Source organism: Neofelis nebulosa, chromosome 18, assembly GCF_028018385.1.
Source record: "Neofelis nebulosa isolate mNeoNeb1 chromosome 18, mNeoNeb1.pri, whole genome shotgun sequence".
Classification (NCBI taxonomy): domain Eukaryota; kingdom Metazoa; phylum Chordata; class Mammalia; order Carnivora; family Felidae; genus Neofelis; species Neofelis nebulosa.
In genome coordinates this window covers 28,258,778-28,284,654 of record NC_080799.1, presented here as the reverse complement: position 1 = coordinate 28,284,654, position 25,877 = coordinate 28,258,778, and the positions used below count along the sequence as shown (strand labels likewise).

Genomic DNA, 25,877 nt, shown 5'->3' with positions numbered 1-25,877 from the left:
ACTATCTAGTCACCTGGACCAGCTGTTTTGAGGCATAAAGGAGGAAATGCATGTTGAGTGTTTGATAGATTGCCAGGCGCATAGTTGAATACTCAGTAGCTGTTAGATGTGACTGTTCACATTGGCCATCTCCATGTCACTTATCTCCTTGTGTAATCTTGAATCATATCATTTTCTCTCTTTCCTTTCTTAGTGGCCACAACACTTCATGTATCAGGCTCATGTTGTTGCTCCCCATCCAGCTCTTCTCACTCAGGGCTCTTGTCACACATCTCCTTATCCATCCATCAAACGAATGGCTTTTTTGAAACTTCCTTTATGTTTATGTTTCCTCTGACTGTAATGCTTTCCTCTTTGTTTTCTGGTTGGTGTACACACAGTTAACTTACTTGTCCCAAATGTTGTGCTGCTATCTCCTTGTTGATGGTCTCTTTTTAATTCTCAATTATAATTTAAAGTTTTTTCTTTGAGTCCCCAGAACATGGTACATAAATGTCAACATTGTGACTTATTTATATTTCATTTTTAAAAAATTTTCATTGAAGTATAATATACAAACAAAAAAATACACAAGTCCTAAGTGTATGTGTTTTAATCCCTTCAGGCTACTATAACAAAAATATCAAACAGTATACCTTATAAGCAATAGAAATTTACTTCTCTCATTTCCAGAGCCGGGAAAGTCCAAGATCAATGTGCCAGCAGATTCAGAATGTCTGATGAGAACACACTCTGTGGTTCTGGTTCATAGATGGCACCTCATCACTGTCTCCTCCTGTGACAGAAGGAATGCAAGCTCTCCAGGGTCTGCTTTATAATGGCACTATTCTGATGCATGAGGGCTCATCCCTCATCACCTAATCATTTCTCAATGGCCCCACCTCAAAGTGCCCTTAGAGTGGGGCCTAGGTTTTGGTTTTTTTTTTTTTAATACGAAATTTATTGTCAAACTGGTTTGTTTTTTTGTTTATTTTGGAAAAAAATTGGTAGGTGTGTTTATTTTTTTAATATGAAATTTATTGTCAAATTGGTTTTTTTGTTTCTTTTGAAAAAAAATTGGTAGGTGTGTTTATTTTTTTAATATGAAATTTATTGTCAAATTGGTTTCCATACAACACCCAGTGCTCATCCCAACAGGTGCCCTCCTCAATGCCCATCACCCACTTTCCCCTCCCTCTCACCCCCCATCAACCCTCAGTTTATTCTCAGTTTTTAAGAGTCTCTTATGGTTTGCCTCCTTCCCTCTCTCTAACTTTTTTTCCCCTTTCCCTTCTCCATGGTCCTCTGTTAAGTTTCTCAGGATCCACCTTAAAATGAAAACATAAGATATCTGTCTTTCTTCGTATGACTTATTTCACTTAGCATAACACTCTCCAGTTCCATCCATGTTGCTACAAAAGACCAGATTTCATTCTTTCTCACTGTCACGTATATTCCATTGTGTATATAAACCATAATTTCTTAATTCCATTTATCAGTTGATGGACATTTAGGCTCATTCCATAATTTGGCTATTTTTGAAAGTGCTGCTATAAACATTGGGGTACAAGTGCCCTTATGCATCAGCACTCCTATATCCCTTGGGTAAATTCCTAGGAGTGCTGTTGCTGGGTCATACGGTAGATCTATTTTTAATGTTTTGAAGAACCTTCACACTGTTTTCCAGAGTGGCTGCACTGGTTTGCATTCCCACCAACAGTGAAAGAGGGTTCCCGTTTCTCCACATCCTCGCCAGCATCTATAGTCTGATTTGTTCATTTTGGCCACTCTGACTGGCATGAGGTGATACCTGAGTGTGGTTTTGATTTGTATTTCCCTGATGAGGAATGACGTTGAGCATCTTTTCATGTGCCTCTTGGCCATCTGGATGTCTTCTTTAGAGAAGTATCTATTCATGTCTTCTGCCCATTTCTTCACTAGGTTATTTGTTTTTTGGGTGTGGAGTTTGGTGAGTTATTTATGGATTTTGGATACTAGCCCTTTGTCTGATATGTCATTTGCAAATATCTTTTCCCATTCTGTTGGTTGCCTTTTAGTTTTGTTGATTGTTTCCTTTGCAGTGCAGAAGCTTTTCCTCTTCATGAGGTCCCAATAGTTCACTTTTGCTTTTAATTCCCTTGCCTTTGGAGACGTAGCATTTGACAAAATTCAGCATCCTTCGTTAATAAAAACCCTCGAGAAAGTCGGGATAGAAGGAACATACTTAAACATCATAAAAGCTATTTATGAAAAGCCCACAGCTAATAATCATCCTCAATGGGGAATAACTGAGAGCTTTCCCCCTGAGATCAGAAACACGACAGGGATATCCACTCTTACCACGTTGTTTAGTATGGGAAGTTCTAGCATCAGCAATCAGACAACAAAAGGAAATCAAAGGCATCAAAATTGGCAAAGATGAAGTCAAGCTTTCACTGTTTCCAGATGACATGATATTATACATGGAAAACCCAATAGACTCCACCGAAAGTCTACTAGAACTGATACATGAATTCAGCAAAGTTGCAAGGTGCAAAATTAATGTACAGATATCAGTTGCATTCTTATACACTAATAATGAAGCAACAGAAAGACAAATAAACTGATCCCATTCACAATTGCACCAAGAAGCATAAAATACCTAGGAATAAACCTAACCAAAGATGTAAAAGATCTGTATGCTGAAAACTATAGAAAGCTTATGAAGGAAATTGAAGAAGATACAGAGAAATGGAAAAACATTCCATGCTTATGGATTGGAAGAATAAATACTGTGAAAATGTCAATGGTACCCAAAGAAATTAACACATTCAATGGAACCCCAATCAAAATTGCGCCAAATTCTTCTCGAAGCTATAACAAGCAATCCTAAAATTTGTATGGAATCACAAAAGGCCCCAAATAGCCAAAGTAATTTTTTTTTAATATATGAAATTTATTGTCAAATTGGTTTCCATGCCACACCCAGTGCTAATCCCAAAAGATACCCTCTTCAGTGCTCATCACCTACCCTTCCTTCCCTCCCACCCCCCCATCAACCCTCAGTTCTCACTTTTTAAGAGTCTCATGCTTTGGCTCTCTCCCACTCTAACCTCTTTTTTTTTTTCCTTCCCCTCCCCCATGGGTTTCTTTGAAGGTTCTCAGGATCCACATAAGAGTGAAAACATATGGTATCTGTCTTTCTCTGTATGGCTTATTTCACTTAGCATCACACTCTCCAGTTCCATCCACGTTGCTACAAAGGGCCATATTTCATTCTTTCTCATTGCCACGTAGTCCTCCATTGTGTATATAAACCACAATTTCTTTATCCATTCATCAGTTGATGGACATTTAGGCTTTTTCCACAATTTGGCTATTGTTGAGAGTGCTGCTATAAACATTGGGGTACAAGTGCCTCTATGCACGAGTACTCCTGTATCCCTTGGGTAAATTCCTACCAGTGCTATTGCTGGGTCATAGGATAGGTCTATTTTTAATTTTTTGAGGAACCTCCACACTGTTTTCCAGAGTGGCGGCACCAATTTGCATTCCCACCAACAGTGCAAGAGGGTTCCCATTTCTCCACATCCTCTCCAGCATCTATAGTCTCTTGATTTGTTCATTTTGGCCACTCTGACTGGCGTGAGGTGATACCTGAGTGTGGTTTTGATTTGTATTTCCCTGATGAGGAGCGATGTTGAGCATCTTTTCATGTGCCTGTTGGCCATCTGGAGGTCTTCTTTAGAGAAGTGTCTATTCATGTTTTCTGCCCATTTCTTCACTGGATTATTTGTTTTTTGGGTGTGGAGTTTGGTGAGCTCTTTATAGATTTTGGATACTAGCCATTTGTCCGATATGTCATTTGCAAATATCTTTTCCCATTCCGTTGGTTGCCTTTTAGTTTTGTTGGTTGTTTCCTTTGCATTGCAGAAGCTTTTTATCTTCATGAGGTCCCAGTAGTTCATTTTTGCTTTTAATTCCGTTGCCTTTGGGGATGTGTCAAGTAAGAAATTGCTATAGCTGAGGTCAGAGAGGTCGTTTCCTGCTTTCTCCTCTAGGGTTTTGATGGTTTCCTGTCTCACATTCAGGTCCTTCATCCATTTTGAGTTTATTTTTGTGAATGGTGTGAGAAAGTGGTCTAGTTTCAACCTTCTGCATGTTGCTGTCCAGTTCTCCCAGCATCATTTGTTAAAGAGACTGTCTTTTTTCCATTGGATGTTCTTTCCTGCTTTGTCAAAGATGAGTTGGCCATACGTTTGTGGGTCTAGTTCTGGGGTTTCTATTCTATTCCATTGGTCTGTGTCTGTTTTTATGCCAATACCATGCTGTCTTGATGATGACAGCTTTGTAGTAGAGGCTAAAGTCTGGGATTGTGATGTCTCCTACTTTGGTCTTCTTCTTCAAAATTACTTTGGCTATTCGGGGCCTTTTGTGGTTCCATATGAATTTTAGGATCGCTTGTTCTAGTTTCGAGAAGAATGTTGGTGCAATTTTGATTGGGATTGCATTGAATGTGTAGATAGCTTTGGGTAGTATTGACATTTTAACAATATTTATTCTTCCAACCCATGAGCAGGGAATGTTTTTCCATTTCTTTATATCTTCTTCAATTTCCTTCCCAAGCTTTCTGTAGTTTTCAGCATACAGATCTTTTACATCTTTCGTTAGGTTTATCCCTAGGTATTTTATGCTTCTTGGTGCAATTGTGAATGGGATCAGTTTCTTTATTTGTCTTTCTGTTGCTTCATTGTTAGTGTATAAAAATGCAACTGACTTCTGTACATTGATTTTGTATCCTACAACTTTGCTGAATTCATGTATCAGTTCTAGCAGACTTTTGGTGGAGTCTATCGGGTTCTCCATGTATATTATGTCATTTGCAAAAAGTGAAAGCTTGACTTCATCTTTGCCAATTTTGATGCCTTTGATGTCCTTTTGTTGTCTGATTGCTGATGCTAGCACTTCCATCACTATATTACACAGCAGCGGTGAGAGTGGACATCCCTGTCGTGTTTCTGATCTCAGGGGGAAGCTCTCAGTGTTTCCCCATTGAGGATGATATTAGCTGTGGGCTTTTCATAATTGGCTGTCATGATGTTTCAGTATGTTCCTTCTATCCCGACTTTCTGAAGGGTTTTTATTAAGAAAGGATGCTGAATTTTGTCAAATGCTTTTTCAGCATCGATTGACAGGATCATATGGTTCTTATCTTTTCTTTTATTAATGTGATGTATCACGTTGATTGATTTGCGAATGTTGAACCAGCCCTGCATCCCAGGGATGAATCACACTTGATCATGGTGAATACTTCTTTTTATATGCTGTTGAATTCGATTTGCTAGTATCATATTGAGAATTTTTACATCCATATTCATCAGGGATTTTGGCCTGTAGTTCTCTTTTTTTAGTGGGTCTCTCTCTGGTTTAGGAATCAAAGTAATACTGGCTTCATAGAATGAGTCTGGAAGTTTTCCTTCCCTTTCTGTTTTTTGGAATAGCTTGAGAAGGATAGGTATTATCTCTGCTTTCAACGTCTGGTAGAACTCCCCTGGGAAGCCATCTGGTCCTGGACTCATTTCTTGGGAGATTTTTGATAACTGATTCAATTTCTTCGCTGGATATGGGTCTGTTCAAGCTTTTTATTTCCTCCTGTTTGAGTTTTGGAAGCATGTGGGTGTTTAGGAATTTGTCCATTTCTTCCAGGTTGTCCAATTTGTTGGCATATAATTTTTCCTGGTATTCCCTGATAATTGCTTGCATTTCTGAGGGATTGGTTGTACTAATTCCATTTTCATTCCTGATTTTATCTATTTGGGTCATCTCCCTTTTCTTTTTGACAAGCCTGGCTAGAGGCTTATCAATTTTGTTTATTGTTTCAAAAAACCAACTCTTGGTTTCATTGATCTGCTCTACAGTTTTTTAGATTCTATATTGTTTATTTCTGCTCTGATCTTTATTATTTTTCTTCTTCTGCTGGGTGTAGGCTGTCTTTGCTGTTCTGCTTCTATTTCCTTTAGGTGTGCTGTTAGATTTTGTATTTGGGATTTTTCTTGTTTCTTGAGATAGGCCTGGATTGCAATGTATTTTCCTCTCAGGACTGCCTTCGCTGCATCCCAAAGCATTTGGATGTTGTATTTTCATTTTCGTTTGTTTCCATATATTTTTTAATTTCTTCTCTAATTGCCTGGTTGGCCCATTCCTTCTTTAGTAGGGTGTTCTTTAACCTCCATGCTTTTGGAGGTTTTCCAGACTTTTTCCTGTGGTTGATTTCAAGCTTCATCGCATTGTGGTCTGAAAGTATGCATGGTATGATCTCAATTCTTGTATACTTATGAAGGGCTGTTTTGTGACCCAGTATGTGATCTATCTTGGAGAAGGTTCTATGTGCACTCGAGAAGAAAGCATATTCTGTTGCTTTGGGATGCAGAGTTCTAAATATATCTGTCAAGTCCATCTGATCCAATGTATCATTCAGGGCCCTTGTTTCTTTATTGACCGCGTGTTTAAATAATCTACCCATTGTTGTCAGTGGGGTATTAAAGTCCCCTGCAATTACCACATTCTTGTCAATAACATTGCTTATGTTTGTGGTGAATTGTTTTATATACTTGGGGGCTCCCCTATTTGGTGCATAGACATTTATAATTGTTAGTTCTTCTTTATGGATAGACCCTGTAATTATTGTATAATGCCCTTCTTCATCTCTTGTTACAGCCTTTAATTTAAAGTCTAGTTTGTCTGATATAAGTATGGCTACTCCAGCTCTCTTTTGACTTCCAGTAGCATGATAAGTAGTTCTCCATCCCCTCACTTTCAATCTGAAAGTGTCCTCAGGACTAAAATGAGTCTCTTGTAGACAGCAAATAGATGGGTCTTGTTTTTTATCCATTCTGATACCCTATGTCTTTTGGTTGGCGCATTTAGTCCATTTACATTCAGTGTTATTATAGAAAAATATGGGTTTAGAGTCATTGTGATGTCTGTAGGTTTCATGCTTGTAGCGATATTTCTGGTATTTTGTCTCACAGGATCCCCCTTAGGATCTCTTGTAGGGCTGGTTTAGTGGTGACGAATTCCTTCAGTTTTTGTTTGTTTGGGAAGACCTTTATCTCTCCTTCTATTCTAAATGACAGGCTTGCTGGATAGAGGATTCTCGGCTGCATAATTTTTTCTGTTCATCACATTGAAGATCTCCTGCCATTCCTTTCTGGCCTGCCAAGTTTCAGTAGAGATCGGTCACAAGTCTTATAGGTCTCCCTTTATATGTTAGAGCATGTTTTTCCCTTGCTGATTTCAGAATTTTCTCTTTATCCTTGTATTTTGCCAGTTTCACTATGATATGTCGTGCAGAAGATCGATGCACTCTGAAGGGAGTTCTCTGTGCCTCTTGGATTTCATTGCCTTTTTCCTTCCCCAGATCAGGGAAGTTCTCAGCTATGATTTCTTCAAGTACACCTTCATCACCTTTCCCTCTCTCTTCCTCCTCTGGAATACCAATTATGCATAGATTATTTCTCGTTAGTGCATCACTTAGTTCTCTAATTTTCCCCTCACACTCCTGGATTTTTTTTATCTCTCTTTTTCTCAGCTTCTTCTTTTTCCATAATTTGATCCTCTAGTTCACCTATTCTCTCCTCTGCCTCTTCTATCCAAGCTGTGGTTGTCTCCATTTTATTTTGCAGCTCATTAATAGCATTTTTGAGTTCCTCCTGGCTCTTCCTTAGTCCCTTGATCTCTGTAGCAAGAGATTCTCTGCTGTCCTTTATACTGTTTTCAAGCCCAGCGATTTATTTTATGAATATTATTCTAAATTCACTTTCTGTTATATTGTTTATATCGTTTTTGATCAGTTCGTTAGCTGTCATTATTTCCTGAAGGTTTTTTTGAGGTGAATTCTTCCATTTCGTCATTTTGGATAGTCCCTGGAGTGGTGCGGAACTGCAGGGCACTTCCCTTGTGCTGTCTTGAATAACTGGCATTGGTGGGCAGGGCCGCAGTCAGACCTGATGTCTGTCCCCAGCCCACCGCTGGGGCCACCGTCAGACTGGTGTGTACCTTCTCCTCCCCTCTCCTAGGGGCAGGATTCACTGTGGGGTGGCGTGGCCCGTCTGGGCTACTTGCACACTGCCAGGCTTGTGGTGCTAGGGATCTGGCGTATTAGCTGGGGTGGATCAGCAAGGTGCACCGGGGCGGGAGGGGCAGGCTCAGCTTGCTTTTCCTTTGGAGATCTGCTTCAGGAGGAGCCCTGCAGCACCGGGAGGCAGTCAGGCCCGCCGGAGGGATGGATCTGCAGAAGGACAGCCTTGGGTTGGGTGTCTGCATGGTGCAAGCAAGTTTCGTGATGAGAACTGGTTACCTTTGTGATTTTGGCTGGGGGATGGGCGAGGGAGATGGCGCTGGCGAGTGCCTTTGTTCCCCACCAAGCTGAGCTCTGTCGTCTGGGGCTCAACAACTCTCCCTCCTGTTGTCTTCCAGCCCTCCAGCTCTACAAGCAGATCTGTTAACTTATAACCTTCCAGATGTCAAGTCCTGCTTGCTGTCCGAACACATTCTGTCTGGCCCCTCCACTTTTGCAAGCCAGGCTCGGGGCCTCTGCTTGGCTGGTGGGCTGCCCCTCCGCCCCAGCTCCCTCCCGCCAGTCCTTTAGCGGGCACCGCCTCTCTGCCCTTCCTGCCCACTTCCGTGGGCCTCTCATCTACGCTTGGCTCTGGAGAATCCGTTCTGCTAGTCTTCTGGCGATTTTCTGGGTTATTTAGGTAGGTGTGGGTGGAATCTAAGTGATCCGCATGATGCGGTGAGCCCAGCGTCCTCCTACGCCACCATCTTCCCAGAAGCTGCCAAAGTAATTTTGAAGGAGAAGACCAAAGCAGGAGACATCACAATCCCAGACTTTAGCCTCTGCTACAAAGCTGTCATCATCAAGACAGCATGGTATTGGCACAAAAACAGACACATAGACCAATGGAATAGAATAGAGACTCCAGAATTGGACACACGAAAGTATAGCCAACTCATCTTTGACAAAGCAGGAAAGAATATCCAGTGGAAAAAAGACAGTCTCTTTAACAAATGGTGCTGGGAGAACTGGACAGCAACATACAGAAGAATGAAACTAGACCACTTTCTTACACCATTCACAAAAATAAACTCAAAATGGATGAAGGACCTGAATGTGAGACAGGAAACCATTAACACCCTAGAGGAGAAAGCAGGAAAAAACTTCTCTGACCTCAGTCGCAGCAATTTCTTACTTGACTTGTCTACAAAGGGACTAGGTTTTCAACTTAAGAATTTTGAGGAAACACTAATATTCAAACTATTGTAGTAGAATTGAATGGGTTATCATAAAGAAAGTATGCCCATATTACCATGATCCTTTAAGAAATAAAACACTGCCAACACTCTAGAAGTCTGATTGTGTTTTCCTCAAAACATTTTCCCTAAAGTATACCGTAACCTGATTTCTAATATCATGAGTTAGTTTTGTCTGTTTTGAACTTGATATAAATGGAATCATGCACTATATTGTGTCTGTGTGATTCTTTACAGCTAAATATGTAGCTGTAGTTCATTCATATTCATTGAGTTATAGGAGTTTTAAGATTCCATAGTATGACTATCAAAACTTACCTATTTTCCTTCTGTGTTTGGAGTTTGGGTATCGTAAGTAATTCTACTATGAATATTTTATACATTTTTTGCTGAATGTTAGATTATGAATATTTAACTTTAGTAGATAATGCCAGTGCTGTCAGCACAGAGCTCCATGTGGAGCTTGATCTCACCAACCACGAGATCATGACCTGAGCCGATATCAAGAGTCAGGTGCTTAATGGACTGAGTCACCCAGGTGCCCAAATTTTATCTAATTTTCCAATTTTTTTCCAATTTTATGAGAGTGTTTTCGCTTCAAAATGTAGAGATCTTTCACTTTTCATTGTTTCAATTGTACAAGTCTTTTGCATCCTTGGTTAAGTTTGTTCTTATGTGTTTTATTCTTTTTGATGCTATTATAAATGGAATTGTTTTCCTAATTTCCATTTCAGATTGCTCATTGATAGTATATAGAAGTTCTACTGATTTTTGTGTGTTGACTTTGTATTCTCCTACTTTGATGAGTCATTTATTAATTATGACTTTTTTTTAATGTGTGGAATCTGTGGAGTTTACATGTAAGATCATCTCATCTGCAAACAGAGTACTCCTTCCTTTCCAATTTGGATGCCATATGATACACACACACACACATATACATATATATATATATATATATATATATATATATATATATGTGTGTATATGTGTATATGTGTATATATATATAAATATATATATATATATATATATATATATATATATATATATATATATATATATATATTTGCTCTGGTTAGAACTTCTCATACTGTGTTGAATAGGAGTTAAAGCTAGTATCATTAATTTTCTCTTGATCTTAGGTGAAAGAATATGATATTAGCTGTTATTTTTTCTATATGGCCTTTGTTATGTTGAGGAAGTTCCCATCTATTTCTAGTTGAATATTTTATCAGCCTTGAATTTCTGCATCAACTGAAATGATCATGTGTTTTCTCTTAATGTGGTGTATTATATTGGTTGATTTTCTATGTTTAACTCTCCTTGCATTCCATGAATAAATCCTACTTGGTCATGGTGTATAATCCTTTCAACATGCTGCTAAATCTGGTTTGATACTATTTTGTTGAAAAATTTTGTGTCAATATTCACAAGGGATATTGGTCTGTAGTCTTTTCATGTGTATCTGTCTGACCCCTAGACTTATAAAATGAGTTTCCTCCTCTTCAAGTGTTTGGAAGAGTTTGAGAAGGATTATTGTTTATTCTTTTTGAAATATTTGATAGAATTCACCCGCAAAGCCTTCTGCTCCAGGGATGTACTTTGTTGGAAGTTTTTAATTAATGATCTAATCTTATTCCCCATTATTGATCTGTTCAGATTTTCTCTTTCTTCATGATTCAGTTTTGGTAGATTGTGTGTTTTTAGGAACTTGTGCCTTTTATATAGGTTATCTAATTTTTTGGCATATAGTTGTTCATAGTATGCTTTAAGTGATTGTTTTTATTTCTGTAAAATCAGAAGTAATGTCCCCAGTTTCATTTGGATTTTAGTAATATGAGTCTTCTCTCATTTTCTGGCCAATTTGACCAAAAATTTGTCCATTTGCTTTTATCTTTTGTAATTGAATTAAAATATATTTACATTACATGTTTACATTTATAAAATATATTTATATTACATTGAATTAAAATATATTATGCCCTACTAGAAGAAGGTATAATAAAAAGAAAGGGGATATTAATGTAAGTAGTTTATAGTTTTATTAAGGGTGTTTCATGCCTGAACAATATCAGGTAAATTATTGATGAGGTCACCTATGGGCTTATAAGCATCACAGAGCTCCCACACACTAGGTGAGTAATTTTAGTCAAGTCATTGATCTCCTCTATAAATTGGGCATGATAATATTTCTTATTTAACCAATTTTGATTGTGGTGGAAATTTAGATAATATTTGTGAAAGCATTTTGTATATTATATTGTTTTACATGATGTTGATTTGTGTTAATTCTCCCACAGGAGTACCTGCTCATGATAGGACTCAGTAATTGGATGCTCTGGGCTGCCTATTTCTTCACATTCCTCTCTTTGTATTCAGTTATCATCCTTTTGATGTGCATTATTTTCTTTGCCAAGGCAAGTGTCTATTTCACTGTCCAGGCTATAGCTAAACTCTGAGAGTAAAAACGGATACATATGGTGTGGTCCTGTTGGATTCAGGAAGTGAACATGTGCCTATTGGTGACTCCGCTCTGGAAATTCAAGTGCTGCTTAGTCTCTCAGCAAACTAAACTTTTTTTTTTTAAGATTTAAAAAACATGTTTATTATTTTTGAGAGAGAGACAGAGAGACAGTGCATGAGCAGGGGAGGGGCAGAGAGACAGGAAGACACAGAATCTGAAGCAGGCTTTAGGCTCTGTGCTGACAGCTCAGAGCCTGATACAAGGCTCGAACTCACAAGCCGTGAGACCATGACCTGAGCCAAAGTTGGGTGCTCAACTGACTGAGCCACCCAGGCGCCCCTCCAGCAAACTAAACTTTAAGTCTAAGTGTGGACCTTCTGTAGTTAATGAATTGTTTACTCATCTCCCTGAGGCTTGTCATTAGTTTCACTAGGACTTTTAAAATATTTAAAGATGTTTCATTTCTCTTCTGTTGTTTTGCTGTGACACCATTTAGAGTATGACTCAACTGGTTTCCTGATTGTTTTGCTAGATAGAACCTGTGCCAGTTATCCAATACAGTGACCCATCTCTTGTCTTCATCTTTTTGCTATGTTTTGCCATCGCCACAATGTTCTTCAGCTTTATGGTTAGCACATTCTTCAATAAAGGTAAGTCAAAAACTCCTGGGAAAAATTGTCAGTGACTCAGTGGGGATTGTATTTGGAAGCTCCTGTGACTTTCATTTGCCATCTCATCTGCAGCCTCTGTTTACATTCTAGCTAAAAAGACAAGTATTATATGTACATGAAATGATTCCAAAAGAAATGAAAGGAGCAGTGAAAATATAGTATAGTATACACGTGAAAAAGGATAAGAACCAAAATAAGATAATGTTTGAGGATTCTTTTTAACCTTTACCTGTGGCTTCACATGTGGTATCTGTTTAACCATCCAGCAAGAATGGTAATGATTGAGATGGCTTCTGTATATTCTACTAGAGGGAATAAAGTCTGTCAGTATGCGATGATGATCCTGGGGTATGTGAAGAGGAACAAAACAACAAAATTGCTTTCCTGAAATAAAGGGTCTGTGTACTTCATTAATAGATTTTTATTGTGTGTTTGATGTGAATTTGAGATATAGTGTCCCATAGAGCTGACATTGACCTTGGAGACATGCATATCATATGCACAAAAAAAGATTTGACAGGACATGCAGAGAGCAATGAAAATTAATGGATCATAGTATACACACGAAAAAAGAATTAAAATCCTCCAAATTCATATTAAGGTTGAGATAAACCAAAGAATGCTTCCTGTAGAGATTAGTTTTTAAACACTTTTGAAAGACTAGAAGATTGGAATAGGAAGTCAAGTCAATGGATGCAAGCATCATTCATATCTTTGTGCTGGCACGGTATCTAATATACAAAGGCAAGTGAAAATTGTTTCCTTCCTTTTTGAGGGCTCACATACCAATAGCAGTCATGACCAATAATTCTGTTTCATTTTATTTTTATTTTTCTCAGTACATTATCATGAGTATTGTTAGTTAATGGCTCCTCACAAGGCACATGATTCTATGTATGACCGTAAACAGCCAAAATTAAAAAACAAAACCAGCCAACCCGGAGGTAAAGAAAAGTGGTGTGTCAACATAAGGCACAATGTGATATACCAAAGAGAAAAAAGAGATAGTTAGAAAACAAATACTGTTGTTTTCTGTTTCTGGAATTATGGGAGACTAGATATTTAGAACGTTTTTGTACGTGTCTTTTGGTATATATGTATAAGACTTTCACTGTGGTGTATAGTTAGGAAAGGAATTGCTAGGTCATAGCAAGGTTTGTAAATGTCCAGCATGACTACCCATGTCCAACATTTCCAAAGTGGTTGTGTGCCTTTACAGCCCCACTAAAGGAAGATGAGAATTCCTATTGCTCATATCCTTGCCAGAATTTACTGTCAAACTTTAATTTGTGCCATACTAGAGATATGAAATACTATCTTATGGCAGTTCAAACCTTCATTTTCCCACTTACTGATGAAGCTGAGTGTTATTAATATGAGTCATGTGTTTCCTTTTCTATAAAATCTGTTTGTGCATGCTTGTCTATTATGATTATTGATTTTCAGGAGTTATTTATATATTCCTACTACCGACCTTTTGTTAGTTGCAAATGTGTTGCAAAACTTGTCCCAGTTTGGAACTTTTAGCTTTTTGTTAATGTTATCTTTTTTTTTTTTAATTTTTTTTTCAACGTTTTTTATTTATTTTTGGGACAGAGAGAGACAGAGCATGAACGGGGGAGGGGCAGAGAGAGAGGGAGACACAGAACCGGAAGCAGGCTCCAGGCTCCGAGCCATCAGCCCAGAGCCTGACGCGGGGCTCGAACTGACGGATCGTGAGATCGTGACCTGGCTGAAGTCGGACGCTTAACCGACTGCGCCACCCAGGCGCCCCATATCTTTTAATAGCAATTTTAATGTAACCAATTGTTTCCTTTACCAATCTCATCCTTCATAATTTGTGATACTAAATATTTCAGTGAAAAAAATTTTTCCAAGGCACAGAGTTATCTTCCTGTGTTCTATATAGGAATTGATACTTTTGTGTCTGGTATGATATGGTGAATTGATTTTTCCCTCAAGTGCATAAGCAGTTGTCTGGCAACATGTGATAAATAGTTCACCCTTTCCTCACTGCTCTGCAGTACCTATTCTGTTATACGTCAAGATCCCCCTCATGTGTGCATTTGTATGGAGGTGGTCCTTTCACTGATACGTTGTGTTTGAAGCATATTCACAGCATTTTAGTCAATATGGCTTCATAATAAATCTTATCACCTGGTAGGGAAAGACGTCCAGTCCATTCTTTTTCTTCAAGTATGTCTTTGACTATTCCTGGCCCTTTGCTACTCTGTATACGTCTTAGAATAAGTAGGTTATATTTCATAAAAAAAATATTGTTTGCATTATCAATCAAAGTGTATTAAATCTATAGATCATTTTGGGGAGAATTAACATCTTTATAATTTTGAATCATCCTCTTCAAGAACATGATATTTCCTTTAGGTCTTTTAAAATTCTTTTTTCTAGCTTTATATTTTTGTTATAAAAATTTAATAACTGTCTTCCTGAGTGTTTTTATTCTTTATTATTAAAAATGAAATACTATCAAAGTTATATTTTCATCTGCTTGTGATAATATTTAAATTTTGCCTTTCCTTACAATTTATTAAACTCTTAAATTATTATTAAGAACTATACATTCCTTTGGATTTTCTATATGCACATTCCTATAACGTGAAAATAAGGTGGGTTTTTTTTTTCCCTCAGTCATTTTGTCTTATTTGCTTTCACCTCTTACTGCACAGGCTAGATCCTCTAATATATAATAAAAGGAATTAATGTAGATATCTTTGTCTTGTTCCTAAAATTAAATGGAAGTGGGGTTTTGTTGTTTGTTGTTTGTTTTATTTTAGAAAGAGCGTCCATGAATGGGGGAGAGTGACCAAGGGAGAGGGAGAGACAGAATTCCAGGCAGGGTCCATGCTCAGTGTGGAGCCTGCCATGGGGCTCAATTCCACAACCCTGGAATCATGACCTGAGCTGAAATATAGAGTCAGATGCTCAACCGACTGAGCAACCCAGGTGTCGCAAATGGAAATGTTTTTTATTAGTAGTAAATACATACAACATAAAAATTACCATTTTAGCTATATTAAATAACTATACAATGTGGTAGCATAAAGTATATTCCTAATATACCATCACTATTATTTAATTTCAAAACATTTTCATCACCTGAAATGGAAACCACATATCTGTTAAGCAGTACTCCCATCCCACCATCCCCTCAGCCCCTGGCAACCACTAATCTGCTTTCTGTTTTTATGGATTTGCCTATCTGGATATCTCATATAAATGTAATGATACAAATATGTGACATTTTGTGTCTGAATTTTTTTACTTAGCTTAATGTTTTCAAGATTCATCTCTTGTGTAGCATTTATCAGTACTTCACTCCTTGTTATGGCTGAGTAATATTACATTGAATTGATGTACAACACATTGCTCATCTAGTCATCCACTCATGGGCATTTGGATTGATTCCTCCTTTGACTCTTGTGAGCCAAAGTGCTTCAATGAACATGTGGGTACAAATTATTGTTTGTGCATGTGCTTTAAATTATTTTGAATATAAACCTCAGAGTAGAATTGTTTGGCCATATGGTAATTTAATTCTCAACTTTTTTGAGGAACCATTAAACTGTTTTCCATAGTTGTTGCAACATTTTACATTTCTACCAAGAATAAAGGAAGGTAACAATTTCTCCACATCCTTGCCATTCCTTGATACATTCCATTTTTTTATTATAGCCATCCAAATGAGTGTAAAGTGATACCTCATTGTGATTTTGATTTTCACTTCCCTAAATGGTAATGGTGTTGGGCATCTTTTCATGTGCTTGCTAGTCATTTGTATATCTTCTTTGGAGGACTGTGTGTTCAAGTCTTTTGACTATCTTTTAATTGGATTGCTTGTATTTTGATTGGTGTGTTGTAAGAGTTCTCTATATATTCTGGATACTAAGCCCTTTCAGGTACATGATCCTCAAAATACCTTTTGACTCTCTTAATAATATCCTCTGGTGCACAGAAATTCTTAATTTTCATGAAATCCACTTTACCTATTTTTCTCTCGTGTGTGTCAAAGAACCCATTTGCTAAACCTAGGGTCATAAAGATTTACCTGTACATTTTCTTCTGAGAATTTCATAGTTTTAGCTGTTATATTAATGTCTCTTATCCACTTTTAGTGTTTATATATGGTATGAAATCCAGGTCGAATTTCATACCTTTTGCATTTAGATTATCTGTTTGTCAAAGGACCATTTATTGAAGGGACTGTTCTTTCCTTTATTGATGCTCTTGTCACCATTGTCAAGAATCATGTGTATATATGACATATGACATAAGTCCTTTATTTCCATATTCTCAGATGTATTCCACTGGGTTTATATCTATCCTTAGATCAGTAACACACTTTTGAGATTACTATGGTTTTGTAGTAAGTGTTGAAAATGGGAAATGTGAGCCTTCAATTTTGTTTTTGTTTTTGTTTTTGTTTTTGCCTGTTTAGGGTTCTGTGCAATTCAACATGAGTTTTAGGTTTAGCTTTTCTATTTCTGCAAAAAAAAAAAAAAAAAGGCAAATGGGATTTTTTTAAAAGATCACAATGAATCTGTAAATCACTTTGGGGAGTATTTTTATCTTAACTATATTGCCTTGTAATTCATGAAGACATTTCTTTCCATGTATTTAGGTAGTCTTTAATTTCATTGAGGAATATTTTATTGTTTTCAGTGTACACTTCTGCAACCCCTTGGTTTAATTTATTCCTATTTTATTTTTTTCTGCTATTACAAATGGAATTCCTTTTTAATATTATTTTCAGACTGTTCATTGATAGTGTCTAAAAATTCAGCTGAGGGGTGCCTGGGTGGCTTAGTCAGTTACACATCTGACTTTGGCTTAGGTTATGATCTCACTGCTCCTGAGTTTGAGACCTGTGTTGGGCTCTGTGCTGACAGCTCAGAGCCTGGAGCCTGCTTCAGATTCTGTCTCTCCCCTGCTTGCATTCATTCTCTCTCTCTCTCTCTCTCTCTCTCTCTCTCTCTCTCTCTCTCAAATATAAAACATTAGAAAATTTTTTTAATTCAGCTGATTTTTGTGTATTGAACTTGTACCCTCCATTGTTACTGAATATGTTCATTAGTTTTAATAGATTTTTTTTGTAGATTCTTTAGGGCTTTCTGCATATAAGATCATGTCATCTGCAAATAGAAAAAATAGAAATAAGCTTACTTCTTCCCCTCCAATTTGGATGTCTTTAATTTTTTTTTTCTTGCCTAATTGCTGTGGCTAGGACTTCTAGTGTTATGTGAATAGAAATGGTGAAAACACTCATATGTGGAATTTAAGAAACAAAACAGATGAACATATGGGAAGGCAGGGAGAGAATAAAGGGGAAAAAACCACAAGAGACTCTTAATGATAGAGAACAAACTGAAGGTTGATGGGAGGGATGTGGGTGGGCAATGGGCTAGATGGGTGATGGGTATTAAGGAGGGCACTTGTTCTGATGAGCACTGGGTGTTGTATGTAAGTGATGAATCACTAGATTCTACCCCTGAAACCAATATTACACTGTATCCTAGCTAATTAAAATTTAAATTGAAAAACAAAAACGAAAAAAGAAAGATATGGTGAAAACAGAAACTCTTACCTTCTTCCTAGTCTTGAGGGAAAAATTTCATTCTTAAACCATTAAGTGTGATCTTAGCTGTGGATTTTTCATAATCTCGTTTATCATGTTGAAGTTTCCTTCTTTTCCTAATTTTTGAGGTTTTTTTCATGAAATGATGTTGAGTTTTGTCAAACCTGTTATCTGCACAAATTAAGATGATGATATGGGTTTTTTCCTCCTTTCTATTAATGTAGTGTGTTTCCATGGACTGATTTTTCTCTGTTGAACTATCTTTGCATTCCTGGGACAAATCCTACTTAGTCATGGTGTAGAATCCTTTTAATTTGCTGCTGTACATTTGGCAAAGTACAACATCCATTCATAGTAAAAACCCTCAACAAAGTAGGTCTGGAGGGAACATACCTCGACATAATAAGGCCTTAGATGAAAAACACACAACATCATACTCACTGGGGGGAAATTGAAAGCTTTCCCCTTTAAGATCAGGAAAAAGACAAGGATGTCCCATCTCTGCACTTACATTCAACATTGTACTGGAAGTCCTAGCCATAATAATCAGACAATAAAAAGAAATAGAATGCAACTATATTGGTAATGAAGAAGGAAAACTTCCATTCTTTCCAGATGACATGGTACTATATTTAGAAAACCATAAGGACTCCACCAAACTACTATAACTGATAAATGAATTCAGTAAAGTCTCAGGATATAAAATCAATGTACAGAAATCTATTGCATTTACATACACTAATAATAAAGCAGCAGAAAGAGAAATTAAGAAAATAATCCCATTTGCAATTGCACCAAAAATAAAATACCTAGGAATGAACTTAACCACAGAGGTGAAGGACCTGTATCCTGAAAACTATAAAACATTGATGAAAAAAATTGAACATGATACAAAGAAATGGAAAAACATTCCATGTTCATGGATTGGAAGAACAAATATTGTTAAAATATTTATACTACCCAAAGCAATCTACAGATTTAATGCAATTCCAGTCAATATACCAACAGCATTTTTCACAGAACTAGAACAAACAATCCTAAAATTTGTATGGAAACATAACAGACTATGATTAGCCAAAGCAGTCTTGTAAAAGAAAAGCAAAACTGGAGGTATCACAGTTCCAGACTTGAAGTATATTACAAAACTGTGATAAAACAATATGGTACTAGCACAAAAATAGACACATAGATCCATAGAACAGAATAGAAAACTCAGAAATAAACCCACCATTATATGGTAAGTTAATATTTGACAAAGGAGGAAAGAATATCTGATGGGAAAAAGACAGTATCTTCCAACAAATGGTGCTGGGAAAACTGGACAGCTACATGCAAAAGAAACTGTACCACTTTCTTATACTACACAAAAATAAACTCAAAATGGATTAAATACCTAAATGTGAGACCTGGAACCATAAAAATCCTAGAGGAGTGCATGAGCAATAATTTCTTTGACATTGACCATAGCAACATTTTTCTAGATATGTCTGTTGAGGCAAGGGAAATAAAAGCAAAGATATTTAACTACTGGGACTACATCAAAATAAAATCTTCTGCACAGAAAAGGAAACAATCAACAAAACTAAAAGGCACCCCCCGGAATGGGAGAAGATATTTGCATATGACATATCTGTTAAAGGGTTAGTATCCCAAATATATAAAGAACTTATAAAACTCAACACCCCAAAAACTAATGATTCAGTTAAAAATGGGCAGAAGACATGAATAGACATGTTTACAAAGAGGACATCCAGATGGCCAACAGACACATGAAAAGATGGTAATCATCACTGATCATCAGGGAAATACAAATCAAAACTACAATGAGATGTCATCTCATACCTGTCAGAATGGCTAAAGTCAAAAACACAAAGAATAACAAGTGTTGATAAGGATGTGGAGAATCCTCATGTACTATTGGTAAGAATGAAAACTGGTGGAGTTACTGTGGGAAATGGTATGGAGGTTCCTCAAAAAATTAAAAATGGAACTACCATAAGATCCAGTAATTCCATTACTAAGTATTTACCCAAAAAATACAAAAACATGAATTCACAGGGACACATGCACCCCTGTGTTCATTGTAGCATTATTTACAATAGCTAAATTATGAAGTCAGCCCAAGTGTCCTTCAATAGATGAATGGATAAAGATGTGGCATATATATACAATGGAATATAGTTTGGCCATGAAAAAGAATTTGGCCACTTGCAACAACATGGATGGAGCTAGAGAGTATTTTGCTAAGCAAAATAAGTCAGTCAGAGAAAGACAAATACCATATGATTTCACTCGTGTGGAATTTAGGAAATAAAACAAAGTACAAAAAACGAGGGAGGGGGGGAGGAAGAGAGACAGAGAGAGAGAGAGAGAGAGAGAGAGAGAGAGAGAGAGAGAGAGAAAGAAACAGACTCTTAACTATAGAGAACTAACTGATGGTCACCAGAGGGGAGGTGCACTGAGTAATGTATAAAATTGTTGAATCAATGCATTGTAAACCTGAAACTAATGTAACCCTGTCTGTTAACCATACTGGAATTAAAATATATACCTTAAAAAATGTTGCTGTATTCAGTTTACTAGATTTTGTTGATGACTTTTGCATCTGTTATTCACATTTTATTTTCTTGTGATGTCTCTCTCTGACTTTGTTACTGGGGTTATGCTTTCCTCACAGAGTGAGTTATGAAGCATTCCTTTCTCTATTTATTTTGGTAAGTTTGAGGGGGATTGGTGTTAATTATTATCTAAGTTTTCATATAATTCACCAGTGAAGCCATTTGGTACTTTGTTTTTTCAATTGGAAAGTTTTTGATAGTAATTTAACATCTTTGCTTGTTATAGGTCTATTCAGATTTTCTATATCTTCTTGAGTCAGTATTGGCAGGATCTGCATTTCAAAGGTTTTGCCCATTGCATCAAGGTTGTGTAGTTTGTTGCTATGCAGTTATTATTAATATTTCTTATTTGTATTACTTTCAAGTTGGTGTGAAAGTGCACATCTTTCTGATTTTAGTAATTCTCTTTTTTAGGAGGTATATGTAAAAGTTTATTAATTTTGTTGACCTTTTCAAAGAAAAAAACTTCTGTTTTTCTTAATTGGCTCATTGTTTTCCTATTCTCTATTTTATTTGTCTCTACTTTAATCATTATTATTTCCTTTTTTCTGCTAGCTTTAGGTTTAGCTTGTTCTTCTTTCTCCTTTTCCTTAAGGTGGAAAGTTAGGTTATGATTTGAGATATTTCTTCTTTTTTAATGTAGGTCTTTACAGCTATAAATTTTCCACAGCACTGCTTTCGTTGTATCTCCTATGTTTTGGTATGTTGTATTTTTGTTTCATTTATCCTTAAATATTTTCTAATTTTCCTTGAATTTCTTCTTTGACACATTGGTTGTTTAAGAGATTTTTTTCTATAATTTTCACACATTTTTTGGTTTAATTTGTACACATTTGTAACTTTCCACCTGATTTCTTGCTTCATTCCATTGCAGTCCTAAAATATCGTTTGTGTGATTTAAACCTTTTTAAAAGATTTATTGAGACTTGTTTTGTGGTCTAACATATAGTCTTTCCTAGAGAATGTTCCATGTGCACTTAAGAATATATATTCTGGGATGCTTGGGTGACTCAGCCTATTAAGCATATGACTTGATTTTGGCTCAGGTCATGATCTCATGGTTCATGAGATCAAGCGCCCTATGGGACTCTGCACTGACAGCATGGAGCCTGCTTGGGATTCTCTCTCTCTCTCTCTCTCTCTCTCTCTCTCTCTCTCTCCCTCCCTCCCTCCCTCCCTCCCTCCCTCCCTCCCTCTCTCTCTCCCCCTCCCCCACTCACACACTTGCTCTGTCTCAAAATAAATAAACATTCTTTAAAAATGAATAATATATATTCTGCTCTTTTTGGATGGAGTATTATGTATGTCTTTTAGGTAAAGTTAGTTTACTGTGTTGTTTAAGTCCTCTCTTGATCATCTGTCTAGTTGTTCTCTCCATCATTGAAAGCTGGGTATTGAAGTTGTTAAGTATTATTAGAGAGCTTTCTATTTCTCCCTTCAGTTGTCTTTTTTTTGGTTCTTAGAATTCTCTTGTTAGATGAATATATGTTTTTAATTATTACATCTTTTTGATTGATTGACACTTCCATAAGTGTATGATATCCCTGATTGTGTCTTGTAACAATTTTTTACTTAAAGCCTATCTTATCCTATATTAGTTGAGTTACTCTAGCCCTCTTTTGGTTACTATTTACATGAAATATCTTATTCCAAAAAAAAAGAGGTTAGAGTGGGAGAGAGCCAAAGCATAAGAGACTGTTAAAAACTGAGAACAAACTGAGGGTTGATGGGGGGTGGGAGGGAGGGCAGGGTGGGTGTTGGGTATTGAGGAGGGCACCTTTTGGGATGAGCACTGGGTGTTTTATGGAAACCAATTTGAGAGTAAATTTCATATATTAAAAAAAAAAAAAGAAATATCTTATTCCATTCTTTCCCTTTAACAAAATTGTATCTTTGGATCTTAAAATTTTTTTTTATGTTTTATTTATTTTTGAGAGAGAGAGAGAGACAGACAGAGACAGAGCATGACCCGAACAGGGGCAGAGAGACAAGGAGACACAGAATCTGAAGCAGGCTCTAGGCTCTGAGCTGTCAGCACAGAGTCCAAGGTGGGGCTTGAACTCGGGAACTGTGAGATCATGACCTGAGCCAGAAGTCAGACACTTAACGACTGAGCCACCCAGGCACCCCTGGATCATTTTTAAAAAAAATCCCTTCTATTACCTTCACTTTTTAATTGGAGTTTAATCCATTTATATTGAAAATAATTACTGATAATGGAGGACTTATATCTTCCATTTTGGTATTTGTATTTTATATATCATACCTTTTTTGTTCCTTATATCCTCCATTTTGATTCCCTTATCATTTTTTTGTATGTATTTTCTAGTTATTTTCTTAAGGGATAATTTGGAGAGTACAATGAACACTTTAAACAACTTAATTATAATTAATACTAATCTAGCTTTAATAGTATTAAAAGCTCTGCTCCTGTCAGTCTCCATCTACCTTTTATGTTGGTATTTTCACAAACTGCATCTTTATATTTATATACCTATTAACACATCTTTACGGTTATTTACATGAATTTATTTAAGTCATATAGGAAAAAAAAGAGGTGTTATAAACCAGAAAATACCATAATTCTGATTTTCATATTTATCGATGCATTTACCTTCACTGGAGTTTTCTATTTCTTTATATGGCTTTGAGTGACTATCCAGTATCCTTTCATTCAGATTGTTCATCCTTGTGTGGCACATGTACAAGCAACAAACTCCATCAATTTTTGTTGATTTAGAAATTTCTTTTTTTTTTAATGTTTATTTTTTTGAGAGACAGAGCATGAGTGGGGAGGAGCAGAGACAGGGAGAGACAGAAACCAAAGCAGGCTCCAGGGTATGAGCTATCAGCACGGAGCCTAATGCGGGGCTCAAACCCACAAACCATAAGATCATAACCTGAGCCTAAGACAGAAGCTTAACCGACTAGCCACTCAGGTGCCCTGATTTGGAAATTTCTTAATGTCTACTCCATTCTTGAATGATAGTTTTGGTGTGTGCAGAATTCTTGCTTAACAGTTTAGTTTATTTTTACTTTTAATGCTTTAAAAATGTCACTCTACCTCCTTCTGGCCTGCAGCTTTCTGGCAAATTGGTTTTTAATCTGGTACATTATGAAACAGTTCTCTCTTGCTGCTTTCAAGATTCTTTTTTTTTTTTTGTCTTTGACTTTCCTCATTTTTGTTTTAATGTGTCTTAGTGCTGATTCCTTTGATTTTATTCCACTTGGAGTTTGTGTAGCTTCTTGGATTTGTACATTTATGTCTTTCATCAAATTTGGGAATTTTTCAGCCATTATTCCTTCATATAATTTCTCTGACCCTTTCTCTCCCTCTTTAATTTCTATGACTCCACAATTATGCACTTACTGGTACCCTTCATGGTGTCCCACAGGTCTCTTAGGCTCAATTAATCTTTCCTTATTCTTTTTCTGCTCTTCAGATCTCATAATATCAGTTGTCTTATCTTTAGTTTGCTGATTTTTTTCTTCTGCCTACTCACATATACTGTTGAACCCCTCTAATCAAATTTTCATTTCAGTTTTCTGTTTAAGCCCCCAAATTTCTGTTTCATGTCTTTTTATAATTTAAGTCTCTTTATTGATATTTTCTGGTTCATGAAATATGATTCTTGTTATTTCCTTTAGCTCTTTGTTAATAGTCTCCTTTAGATATCTATACATATTTAGAGCACTCTATTTAAAGTCTTTGATTAATAATGTAATGTGGTAATTCTAGAAATGTCTCCCCCAACTTCATGGTTTATTGTTGGTTGTGTGGATTGTAGTTATTAACTTAGTAAGTTTTCTAAACTATTTTTACAAAGACTGTATTATTTTGATGTGTAATCACTGAAGTCTGTGCTCTGTTGGTTTAGTAATCAGCCAGCGATTTGACAGATTTCCTTAACTAGAGCAAAAAAAAAAAGTATACTCTCTGATTGGCTCTCTGTTGGGCACTCTTTCAATGTTTAGCATTAGTCTTCACTTCTTACTTTTGCAGAGCCTAAAGGTCAGCTCAAGGTTAAAGAGTAGGGTCTTCTCAGGTCAGTTTTGAACATTGTCCAACCCTGAGCATGTGAGTGGCCTTCTAGATTCTCCACTATATGTGGAAGTTTTTTAATGCCCTTATTCTTCCTTGTGTTTCTTCTTCACACCTTTTTTTCCCCAGGCTTTTTGTTGTGTCTGCTACTTTTCTCATTGTTATCCTTTGCAGCAGTCAACTGTGGGAAGTGTGTTTGCCTTTAAATGCTTTCAACAAACACTGATTGGGAGGCTGACGCTGCTCTGAGAAAGTTCAGAGGGGTGTGAAACAATATGAAGTCCTTGAGCCACTTCCTCCGGAATCCCTCAAGGAGCCATCAGGCAGATCAGAAGAGTCAAGCACAGTTCTTTAAGAGTCAAGTCTGTATTGCACCCTCTGATAACAGCAAGCCATATCAGGAAGGTAGACACCATCCCCATGGTTGGCACTGAGCTGGGGAGTCAGTGATGGTAGGCAGTTAAGAAAAAAACACCATAATGTTGTTTTACTGAAAGTTGTCAGCTTTTTTTCTTTATTTAAGCATTTCCCTGGTGCTTATAAGTGTTAAAAATAACATTCCAGACCTCCAAAAAATCAGCTGATTCTGACAGCTTGAACCAATCAAGCTTATATTTGTCAGTTTACTCATTGTTTAGTAGAATACAGTTTTGGAGTTCTCTGCCTAAAAGAAACATTTTAACAGTTTACCATTTGATGTGTGACATTGTGATTTATATATATATATATATATATATATATATATATATATATATATATATATGTATTTGGTCTTGGTCCCCTTTTCTGGCACATAGATTTTAAAATCTTTGAAATTTTTGAAGTGTTGAGGACAGCAGAGATGTCTTTTGTTACGTATTGAGGTGGCTTTTGGAAAGCACCTAAGGATGGGGGATGGTTGCCGCAGGAGCCAACCATGTGATTAGAAGATTGCAACTCTCAGTCTCACTCCCTTGACCTCCAGCATCCAGGAGAAGACCTGGAGGTTGAATCAGTCATCCATTGATAACTGATGATTTAATCAATTGTGCCTATTTAATGTATGAAGCCTCCATAAAATCCAAAAGGATGGATCAGGATTGCTTCCAGTTTGGTGAACATCTGAATATTTGGGGAGAGTGGTGGAATGGGAGAGGACAAGGAAGCACCATGCCTTCGTGCTATACCTTATCTTATGCATCTTTCCATCTGGCAGTTCCTGTGTTGTATTGTT

The 25,877-nt window shown here is 36.7% G+C and overlaps 1 protein-coding gene across 7 annotated transcripts in view; it reads left to right on the top strand.

The window, feature by feature from the left end:
* The window catches only part of LOC131500702 (phospholipid-transporting ATPase ABCA3-like), a 186,887-nt gene that overhangs the window by 32,279 nt on the left and 128,731 nt on the right, over window positions 1-25,877 (top strand). For all 7 annotated transcript variants that reach the window (XR_009256433.1, XR_009256434.1, XM_058710038.1 and 4 more), the window contains 2 exons: window positions 11,577-11,693; window positions 12,273-12,390. Coding sequence is in view for 5 of the 7 variants with exons in the window: in XM_058710038.1 (XP_058566021.1) it covers window positions 11,577-11,693; window positions 12,273-12,390 (235 nt within the window). In the remaining 2 variants the exon portion in view is untranslated. The remainder of the gene's footprint in view (window positions 1-11,576; window positions 11,694-12,272; window positions 12,391-25,877) is intronic.